Genomic DNA, 11,762 nt, shown 5'->3' with positions numbered 1-11,762 from the left:
GAGGTGCTTAGGTTGCTTGAGGTGGCTTGAGATGCTTGAGTTGCTTGAGGTGCTTGAGGTGCTTAGGTTGCTTGAGGTGCTTGGGTTGCTTGAGGTGCTTGAGGTGCTTAGGTTGCTTGAGATGCTTGAGTTGCTTGAGGTGCTTGGGTTGCTTGAGATGCTTGGGGTGCTTGAGATGCTTGGATCGCTTGAGGTGCTTGGGGTGCTTGAGATGTTTGGGGTGCTTGAGGTGCTTGAAATGCTTGAGGTGCTTGGATCGCTTGAGGTGCTTGAGGTGCTTAGGTTACTTGAGGTGCTTGAAGTGCTTGAGGTGCTTAGATTGGTTGAGGCGCTTGGGTTGCTTTAGGTGCTTCGGGTGCTTGAGGTGCTTGGGTTGCTTGAGGTGCTTGGGTTTTTTGAGATGCTTGAGGTGCTTAGGTTACTTGAGGTGCTTGAGGCGCTTGGGTTGCTTTAGGTGCTTCGGGTGCTTGAGGTGCTTGAATTGCTTGGGTTGCTCCAGATGCTTGAGGTGCTTAGGTTACTTAGGTTACTTGAGGTGCTTGGGTTGCTTGACTCTCTTGAGGTGCTTGGGTTGTTTGGTTTGCTTGAGGTGCTAGGGTTACTTGAGGTGCTTATGTTGCTTGAGGTGCTTGAGGTACTTAGATTGCTTGAGGTGATTGGGTTGCTTGAGGTGCTCTAAACAGTGGAGTTGAATGTTCATCAAATGAAGAAAAAGTCATGATTCGAATTGCTTTTTTTCTGTAAAATAGCTGTGAAATATATAAAGGCTGAATTGTAAATTGGTTCTTATTAATACAAAAGATATCTACTCTATGATGTGATATGGTATGACTGAATTTCCCTGATGAGAAGACCGATACCTTTATATTTGCTCTTTACAACAAGTTCAAAATCCTACTATGTGTCTCATCTCCCTACTGTAATTTGGAAAAGAAATGTATTACTAGGGTAAAATTAACAACAATGTAAAAATTTATCAAGGAAAACAAGTTTGTGTTTAGTACAGATTTAACTTGAATGAGTCAACAGCTAGGTAGGTAAATGCAGATAAGAGACAAATGTGCTTAAAGATACAGATACACTTTCTACGCTCCGGGTAGTGACATATATACGTTTCAGTTGTCCCGCCCTAAAAAGGGCTTTTCATCTCCAATGTAAAAAAAAAATACACTGAGTAGGTTTACAATTAATAACAACATTTAAATTCCTTTGACTATAACAAATTAGTGAACAGTACTTTTACGCGCGCTCTGATTGGCTTCCGCCGACCGGTTATCTCAGTCGGTAGAGCACGGGATTATCGAGCGCGAAGTCGTGGGTTCGAACCTAGGCCGGACGATCTGCGCATCTCGATATACTCAGATTTCCTATGGGTGGTGCTTATTAATAGAACAATAATTTTGCGCGGTTCAAAACTACAGTATGCAAAGAAAGCAGAACTTAGCAAGTGCTCTTGGTATTCCAAAAGAGAAGTGGGGGTAACCATGCATTTTTCAGAGATAATTAAGCATCCGTTTGGAATAGAGCGCTATACATTTTTTTGTACTTTAAAGCTTTTTACAAATATTTAGTAAATAAACTCCTTCAAGCGGCTGGTATGTCGGCTGATAATGTCTGCGGCTGAGAGATTGTCCTAAAAATGAATATTTGGCCGAGAAGCAAAGCTTCCAGGGCAAATATGAAATTTTGAGGACAATCTCTCAGGCAAGGACATTATCAGCTGACATACCAGCAAGCCAGAGAGGGGTTTATTTATTTTATAACCCTCCCATAAATTTTCATATCACGCGTAAACTGCTCGTAAAAAGCCACTGTTGATGTGATGTTGATGCACGCGATTGACGATAGCAGGTACATTTAATTGGTGTAATTAACTTCATTTCCACTGTAATTGGACCAAAACCTTGATATACTATCATGTGAATAAACCCTCGCAACGCCCCTTTTATCTAACCTCGAAAACTCGGCGCTGTTTAGCTTATACTCGTTCGTTCAACTTTTGTTGACTTTTTTGAACTTTCCGGAAAAGCATTTCCCACCAGTTTTTTAATGTCAATATCACCAGACTCTACGGAAAGGGTTTGTTTTTTTCCCTGTAAAATAATGAAGACGAGCCGGTGAAACTTTTTTCGCGCTGGCTTTGTTTCTTTTCGAAGAAAAGCTGGCGGGGGTTATTGCGTGATAACTGTCCGGCGATTTACACCACGTGATGTAAAATAGCCAATTAAATCGCGCGAAAATTAATGGGTTGGTTATAATGATGATTAATTATCTTCGAAAAATGCGTAGTTACCCCCAAATTGCTTTTTGGATTTCAATAACACTTGTCAAGATCTGCTTTTTCCGCATATTCAGTAAACCGCGCAAAAATACCTTTGAATTAGTTGGCACCGTCCTTAATTAAATGAGGACGATAAACCGTAGGTTTCTTCTTTCAACCCTTGTTCGTAATTACTTCGTGGGACGTTAAAGAACCCACACACTGTTCGCGAGGAGTAGGGAACGTAGATCCTGGCGTTGTGATCCGGCCTTAACTCATAGACCCTATGCAAAAATGGCTGCCTTTAAATTATTCTTTTGTTCATATTCAAATTAGCCCAACTAACCTCGTTCGGGATAACAAATGCTTTAGAATTTTTGTCTCAAAAACGAGGTTAGTTGGGCTATTTTGAATATGAACTATAGAATAATTTAAAGGCAGCCATTTTTTCATAGGGAGGGGTTTAGGGGGTTTGGTTTAGGGTTAGGGTTTAGGGTTAGGGTTAGGGGGAGAATTCCAAGTAAGACTGACTGGTATTATTTTCGTTCTGTACACAGCTTTGCCTGATGAAGCATTGGTCGAGGTGTTTAAAAACTTCTGCCATAGAGAAATTCTTAAAACATATATTGTTCCTGGTCTCAAGAAGGTCGAGGCATATTGTAAACGATAATAACATTCTGTGGAGTTGCCTCCTTCTTGATGAGTGGCATATAGATATTTAAGTGAAGAACACTTTATTAACATCATGTCACACTCCCAGTGGGTTCAGGTCCTTTTCGCTCATGAAAAGGATCAAGACCTGCACCAGATCGATGATGTCTGAAGATCGCATTTCAGATCTCGCTGTCATTGCTATGCATTACCCTGAGAGATTCGAGGTAGACGAGATATGCGAGGCCTTTGTAAAAGTTCATCCTAGAAGACTCTTTCAGGATACGTTGTTTGATTAACGCGGAGATATGTAGAGAAACGACAAATAACTATGGTTGATACTGCTATCCTTTTTATTTTTGGGTTTCTGGCTGAGAAATAAAATAAACTCCAGATTTTATAGCATGCCTTCACAACGCTTTTCACGTCTCAGGAATGCTGGAAATGGCGTTTTAGAGGGAAAAATCGGAAACATTTTCTTTGGGAGGGGGAGGGGGGGGGCATGGCTCCGGACCCCCTTAAGAGATCGCGCCAGAGGAACGGGGCCATCTCTCGCCTTCCACACCATTGGTGATGAAGGTTACGTCAATAGTCTACAACCCCCCCTTTCAGAAATTCCTGGATCCGCCCCTGGGTTGGGTGGGTAAATGCTAGGAGAGATTAGCTGCCTATTCTTTAAAATCCGAGGGTAAATAAAGCCGTGAAGAGCTCCCAAAGAATAGCAAACTGAATACCTGATGACTGGATATTTGCCGGTCTTTTTCATGACCTTTTGTTACATATTAAAAATGTATCCTCGTTTCACTCTCATTTTTCGTTCTAAACAATACCGGAGGTTACTAAGCAAAAATAGACTGAGACAATAATCCCTAATCAATGATTGCTAATAGTGAAGCTTTTAATTATAAGCTACGCAAATATTCATGTCTTTGAACTGAAACTATTGTCATCCGAAAGGGCGTTAATGCTCACTGGTGATCTGGTCACATTGGTTACTGGGTTTAAAAACCGGAACAAGTACATTTATTGTACAAGTTGAGGTGTGTTGTTTGCTACAAAATTGATTAAATTATACTAATGCAGATGCTACAACTACTTGTTAATGATTTCCTTGTAAGGCACATCCAACGAAAGATTAAAAACCAGTTCGGTGACCTTGGTATGAGTTAAAGTTTTACATGAAATTTCGGAAGACGAAAATGAGATCCTTGCTTTCGTTTTTTTCCGCGAAAGCTACTTGTCCTCATATTTTGCGGAGAAAAATACAGCAGCACTACTGACCTTTCTCAGAGAGACGGAAAAATCAGATTAAGAATTCAACGCATGCATGCGTGAGATTCTTTGCATTTAAGTTCTCAGTCTGTCCTGTTACTAAACGTTTCAGCTAAATTTGTAACCTGAAGTGAGTTACTACTCAGTCCTCCCTTTTCCAATGATAATTCCAGTGGCTGTCCCTGATATTCGTCTGTATTGCGCTGCAGCCGTTGGCCATGTAGCGCGTAACAAACTAAGAAGCACTGAAGTTTTCGTGGTGTCCGAAGTTCTTCTTCCCGACCGAAACGATTATCAATTTTTGGCGGGGTTTCTGGGAGTTGAAATTGGAGTGCCGGTAGTAATTTTGTCATACACAACATAGACAAATATGGCAAAGTGGGGGAGCCCCTGGAGCCCTGTATTGAGCACACCCTACTTAGTCTTCACGTTCCTTTTCAACAAAGTGACTTACAAGAGCATACATTTGACATTGTTGCTGTCAAACCCTAAACACAACTGAAAAAGAACTTGCACTTGTATTTCAGCCTATTTTCATCTAAAAATTGGACCTTGTATTAAAAAATATTCGAAGTCTTACAAGTAAAATATCAAAACCGATTATTGCAAAGTGTGATGCTCGTTCAAATGTTTCACCTTTGCCGCTACTTGCGCTGTTGACTTAGCAGAAATTGCAAGTGACATGGAATTTACAATTTCAGATTCCGCAACGTAATTGTACAAAACTTTTAGATTGGTCGAATTTGTGGAAATGACATTATCCAGGAGCACATCACGGCAAACAATCAAACATAGTGTTTCTAGATTTCTCCATGGCCCCAAATCAACCGGCACCTCATTTGATTCCATAAAGTTTTTTCCTCGTTTCCGTTTATATGGAGAAACTAGTTCTCGCTTTCGCTTTTGCTTTCCCTTGGTGTTCGGTGTTGCTGAGCAAGGGCGAGCACCAGCGGTGTTACCACAGTTGAAACAGGAACATGATTCTGTGCAGCCCGTACCATTGGCAACGCACGGACACCTTGACTTTCGTTTGCCGTCTTTGCATGAGACAATGTTCGCTGTCGGATCTTGATCACTTCGGGATTTCCGTCCGCTGCCACATCTGCATCCTTTAACCACAGAATGATCGCTTTTTTTATTAGGTTTGCAATCATTGATGTTGTATTGATTCTTGCAATTATGGCATCGACATTTCCGTGAACAGGGCAGTTTTTTTTGCCAGCAAGAACATTTCGAGGACACGCATGAACTTGTATAGTCGTTTTTGGTGTTCTTACCGCATGTACAAAAGACGCCATTAAGGGAACCTTCATGACTCTGATCTGTACCTTGATTTCCTAAACGAAACAACATTGTTTAGAAAACGAAATAGTGTTGAAGGATAGTTTTTGGGTCAACGTTATCGAAAAATTCTTAAACTTACGAGTGGTTAGTCTGGGCGTTTGCGAAAGAACCAAAAGAATTCTACAGAGTTACTTTAATAAAGCAATGTGTTACTCGGTCAAACGTCGATTATCCGGACATTTCAATTGCCCAGACTGGTTTGCTCAAATTCGTACTTTCATAAGTACGTTCCATGAGTCAGACTCTCGAATATCCGGACTTTTTTCAGGTCTCTCAACAAGTGCGGATAATCGACGTTTTTGACGATAGCAACAAGTGATAACTTGCGTGTGGCATGGTCACATACATTTGCGAAACTTTCGTGGCATTGTAGTGCCCAGGTCCAGAGTGATCATACGCAACATATATTGGTTTGTCTGTTGCGAAAACGTCAGGTAGAAATGGAATGGTTGGCAGGTTTGGAAGAGCTGTTACAATAATTATTGGGATCCTTAAGAGTTTGGCTGTTGCCCTTGCACGAAGGTCACCCACTTCGCTGGCAAAGAAGCCACTCTGACTGAATTTGGAGACCATCTCCAGATTGTTGATCCCTGCTGTCATCCAACTTTCATAATCACCGATGTGTTCAGTGACTTCATTGACGAAAAGCTGCCTCAGTTTTGCTGTGTTTTCTTCTTCGTTCTTTCCAAACCCAAGTGATAAACAATGTTGTTCCAGTTGCTCCTTGTTCCCTGTTAAATATTTAGGCAGATGTCTGACTACTGCTCTAAAATAACAGTTACCGTCCTCTGCGACCTTGTCCAATTCCAGGTTAAGGCCAGATACGTTTCTTTTTAAGTTTTCAGCATGTTGGGAGGTCATGTCCATACCCATGGTATTGAGTTCACTTTCATCCTCTATAAAGCTAGATGTCTTCACACCTGTCGACCACAGCAACGACACCATATCTACAGTTTTGGTTTTACATTGTGCACCAAAGGTAGATAAAAAATCTTGAAGGTGTAGAATGCGTCGTATTATGTATTCCAAGAGGGTGATTGTCTTAAGTTCCTCCACTTTTTTTTCCACTAAATACGACCTTGACGCTGAAATCGAGCTACCTTTGATATCGCTTGATAAAATTTTGTTTTTGGTTTGTTTCATATGTGGCTGTGCAGCAGACACTTGATCCTCATGGCAGGAACAAACGCCCTCGATTGGCCCGACAGGTTTTACTCTTTTGCTCTGCAAATGAGACCCCTTTCTTTTACAGTTCCAAGCATATAACACACATGTCATAACTGCTATTGCCAGCTCAGGGCCAATTTTGGAGACACCACAAAGCAGAGATCTGTTTAAATGCCTATGAAGCCTCTCGTTCTTTTCCGTTCCACATCCTATAGGTATGTCCGACAGACACCCCTTTCTTATATGTTTGCGTAAAAGCTCTGCTTGATGTAGAGTGTCCTTATTTAAGTTTTTCTTCCACACAAAGAGTAACCTTTCCAGATTAGCCTCTACGTCTTCAGGACTAGCCGTCGCCATTTTTCTTTCATCGCCGAGGTCTCCATCATTGCGAAAAATTAGAGATAGTTCATTTGAAAACTGTGCATTAAAACCGTTTCCTTTTGGGATTGTTTGTACAATTCGCAGGCATGCGTGGAACAGATCCAATCGAACTTTCACACCTGGAAAAATCTGTTCGTAAAATTGTCTTACATTACAGCAATCGTCCACTAAAATCATTTCCAGAGTGATACCTGCTTCATCTAGCCTGCATTTCAAGTCTTTTAACATGCCAGAAATTTCTGAAAAGGAAGTTGATTTCGTGAAGGCCCAGGTCATAACCTCCCCATTCTCATTTAGGGCTAGAAACACATTTTCAAATTGCCGAACAAACTTGCAATCGTCTTCACGAGTAACACCAACATGCTTACTTATTTTAAATGTGTGATCACAAGATAAAATTTTTCCGACGTGTTTACACATGTTGTTTTCATATAGATCCCTTGTCAGCTGAAATTGTAACAGAAAAAGTTCCATCAGTTTATCATTTCCTGGATATGCGCAAAATATGTTACTTTCAAAACCCTTTCCCAAGTCATCACTCTCTGGATTGTTTCGCATAAATTCTCTGAAGTTCATTGATGCTATGCCCTCCGACAATTCCATAAAATTTTGTCCTTGGTAAATCGAAGTAATAATATAGTCGTACAAGCGCGTGGTGAACGCACACCGTTGTTGCATTATGATGGGGAACATTTTATCAATAGTGGGTGACAAAAGCCCCAAAATTTCATTACATGTTCGGGTAATCGGTAGCTGCACTCGTAGAAAGCTTGCACCAGTACGAGATTTCCATGCAAATCATAGACGAGCCGCGGATTTCGGGGATCTGTACGAATACCTTGAAGTACATCTGTCCATCTTCCCACTCTTAACGGACAATTGTGAACTGGGCAATTGATTGTTAAGTCATAGTGCCTTATAGGACACCATATAAATATCTTTGGAATAAGCTGGGCGTCTGAATGTCGAGTTTCAATTGTTCGATCGTAGCGCCCGTCCTCTGGGTTGGACTCGAATTCCTGCAGAATTTGTCTCAGTAAAGCTTCTTCTTCCTTTCCAAGGCGAATGCAGTGAGTAAAGGACTGAAGAAGAATATAGTAAACCAAAAGGAAAGCTAATTTGTTTCGAGCACTCATTGTTCACACATATGATCATTTGTCACTTATGGGCAACTTAACAATCTATTTATAAACAACAGGAATCAAACTGATACTGTCAACCCTTGTCATAAAAGTGATATAAATCTGAACCAACTCATTCAGACAGGATAATTCCCGACGAAATACAACTGTAGAACGATCTTGTACTGCCGTTCGCATCATACCATCCAAGGGTATTTGTTTCTCAAAAGACACAGATCCGCTTATTTTGCAAGAAAAAAAAAATGAACGTCTTTAAAAAGGACAGGAAATGTAATGACTTGAAACGACTCCGCTTACAAAGCAACTGTGGCACCCAACATTTGCTTTTTTTTTCCTTTCTGATAGGATTAAATAATGACGTTTGACACTCGAGTATTCTACTGAAATAGGTAAAATTGTCAGTTTATGAAATAGACGTTTAGGTTAGCCGTTAACTATCACCATGTTAGTATCACCCAACTAGTGGACTAATGCAAATCCTGCATTTTGATTGGATACGCTACTAGATGACTATTAGCAATAGTCCTCGAGTATCGAAAAGCGTGAAGTTTTCTTTCGTTTTATTCCGGCCAAATAAATATTTCTTCAACTTACATTCGCTAACTTTATTGTTGCCTTTTCTGTCCGACTAGTTGGGTGGTACTAAAACAATTGGACCCTTCGCCCTCAAGGGCCACGGATCAATAGCCCATTCGGTTGCGCCTCATGGGCTATTGACCCGTAGCCCTTGCGGGCTACTGGTCTAATTGTTAACTATCACAGAGCTTACAAAAGGACATTTCGCGTTCGATTTCCTTCGTTATATGGAAATAATACAATTTTAGATTTTTAGGGCTCCCGGGCACACTGCCAACAGAGTTGGCAGAGGAGGGTCTCCCTCTACAAACTCTGGTACCAGCCTGCCTCAATGTCTCGGTATTTTTTGAAACACAAGCAAGCCAATCCGCAAACAAAGTCAACTAAATGCAAACGTTTCTTCTTCCGGTGAGATTTTTGGGACGCAATGAAGCCTTATGTCTATGGCCATTGTTTAGCCCGAGTAGCTGCCCGCCTGATTTATTTGGCAGCGTTTTCCGCACAAAATACAGAATTAGGTGTTCCTTTTTAAACCCAGAAATGCAATTAAGTAGCGATGTGTTCACGATAAGAAAGACGGACTGCTGCTGTTTATAAAAAACTAATTACTGATAACATCGCCGTAATGGTGATGGAACGTTTAAAGGTAACAGCCCGATTTACTTTCTTCCAGAAACACGTGGGAAACACATTTTTCTGGTCTTAGGCATGGGTCGCACTTGGCAAATCTTTGCCGGAATTTGTTTACTTTGCGGTGGAAATCTGTCATCGCGGGCCTTTGCCTAATGCGACCCCAAATTTTTTTGCTTCGGCAAAAACTTTGCGAATCGGCAAAACATCAAATACGCCGTAGTGCTTGGGTGGGGCAGGCAGATTATCGCAAAGTCGAGCCAAACAATGAGAATCACGGCGGTAACTGTCAACGCTTGTCAGTAAACATGCAATAAAATTAATGGGTCCCTGAATCGCGATTGCTGTCGTACCAAACGTTAAAAAAATGCATCACGGTGATACTTCTCCTTTTTATTCAGTCAAATCACGAGCACCTTTCTGTCTTTCGTATGATGTATGAAAGGTTAAAACTGTTTTGACTGCCGCTATGATGATTGGGAGAAATCGACATCAGCGAAGATTACTTCGAGCACCACATGCCCGCCACATGCCTGGTCAGTTCCTCGACCAATTGAGTCGTGGGTTGACCTACACTACTACGATCCAACGATACCTCAATAATTTTTTCGTCAGCGGCTTCGTGTGACGAGAAATGTTTAACCAGATTTAACATGTTAAACCACCGTTTGTTTTCCTTTTTCAGCTCACTGCTCTCTCCCGATAACATGTGGATAAACGTGTGTCTGGTTTATCAAACTGTCATCACTGACATATTTTTTCACCTAGTGCGACCCTGGTAGTTGAAACCAAAAGTTTGCTTTCCGGTTCGGTTTCAAATTTTCTGTTTTTTTTTTGCCCAAGTGCGTAGTTGTCATGTCTCGATTGAGTCAACCACTAATAAGTTACTTCCCAATTAAAGAATGGGAACTTCGTTAAACTTGAAAAAAAAAGTGAGAGACGACAATCGTGGTGGATAAGGTTTTACTCCTTTTGCTTCATTTCTTTGAAGTACATGTTTCGGGCCGCATCATATAATTCAGGCGCTGATTCAGCAAAAACGCTTTCCCAATCTGGAAAAGATCGACCCGATTCACGGGCGACCAATTCCGTTATTTTTTGTCCTTCTGACAGGTAATTAAATAACTTGGTTGCGAGAAAAGACAGACACAGGGCTGTATTCGAATCGTCCACAGGAGATCCCGTCTTAAGCATCAAAATGTTTTTGAAGCTTATGACTTGGGGCCACCTAAAAAATAGCCGTTTAATTCCTGGGCCCTTGGTAATATTCTGTGATAACATTCTTTCATCTTGTAAAAAAACAAAGTTGTTTCACCGCCGGGGTTTACGCTTGCCACACCCATATCTTCCGGAAATCATTTAAGTAATGTGTTACACTATACCGGCTCTTTCTGTTAACAAAAGTTGACACCATTTCCTTTCAATGCTTGCTATTCTCCGTCACCTTTTCATTGGCTAAACTATCTTTCTTCTATCAGTTTCAAACCATTTGAAGGTTAATTCTTCCAGAGTACGCGTGTGATCAGAAGATGTCGCAGAGTGAGTTCGAGCAACAGGGCGAAGTCGGAATATTTGAAGGGGAGAGTCCATCGACCTCAAACCCACAAGAACATGAAGCAAAGAAAGTGGAGGACAAGCGACTCACTGAATTAAATGGGGAGATTGGTTATTTTGTTAAGAAGGGGATGCAGTTCGTGCCTATGACCAATTTTTCCGTCATTTGCACCGGTTACGTGACCGAAAACCCCGAATCTGGCAGCTCCGACGGATTTCTATTCCAAGTTGTGCCGAAAAACACCTTTGCCAATGGTGAGGAGGGTAACCAACGAGAAAACCGGTAAGTTATCATAGTTCTTGAGGGAGTCGAAAATCAGGGAAAACCAAAGGCCATTTTTCTATGTTCTGGCTCGGATTTCTAAAACCGACACTTGGAGAGGCTTCAGTTTGTTCTCGGATTAAAGATAAGGTGTATTTATTCTCTGCTTGTTTCATACCTAACCAAAAAAACTATCCCCCAAAAATATTTGAGAATTTTTTGTCGCCCCGGACAGAGGATAAAATTATGCCAAGGTGAAGTTCTAGTCTCGCGACAATTTTGTTCGTACTTTTGTAGTCGTTTTTACTTTTGTTGTGCAAAATAATTTTTTTGCATATCCTATTCACGTTTATTTCCAGTGTTAAGTCATTTCGTAAACTGCAACTTTCAGTGACATAACGATTTTTAGCCATGAATACTTTTGCACATGTGCAAATGTCACACGTTTCTTGTCACTTCTACTAACGATAAACTGTGTGTCGGATAAATAAAGTAGTTCTTGTTGTTGTTGTTGTTCCACTCA

At 41.0% G+C, this 11,762-nt stretch overlaps 1 protein-coding gene across 4 annotated transcripts in view; it reads right to left on the bottom strand.

Moving 5' to 3' along the window:
• Window positions 1-436: 436 nt before the first annotated feature.
• The window catches only part of LOC138033041 (uncharacterized), a 27,854-nt gene continuing 16,528 nt past the window's right edge, over window positions 437-11,762 (bottom strand). For 3 of the 4 annotated variants that reach the window (XM_068880780.1, XM_068880781.1, XM_068880783.1), the window contains one exon: window positions 3,571-8,157. In XM_068880780.1, the coding sequence (XP_068736881.1) occupies window positions 5,801-7,768 (1,968 nt within the window). In that variant the 5' untranslated portion in view covers window positions 7,769-8,157 and the 3' untranslated portion in view covers window positions 3,571-5,800. Of the gene's footprint in view, window positions 676-3,570; window positions 8,158-11,762 lie in introns of those variants that run through there. The other variant, XR_011128549.1, reaches the window with a different exon arrangement.

This window comes from Montipora capricornis, chromosome 14 (genome assembly GCF_036669925.1).
Source record: "Montipora capricornis isolate CH-2021 chromosome 14, ASM3666992v2, whole genome shotgun sequence".
NCBI lineage: Eukaryota > Metazoa > Cnidaria > Anthozoa > Scleractinia > Acroporidae > Montipora > Montipora capricornis.
The sequence above is the reverse complement of the archived record's forward strand: the minus strand, read 5'-3'. Positions and strand labels throughout refer to the sequence as shown.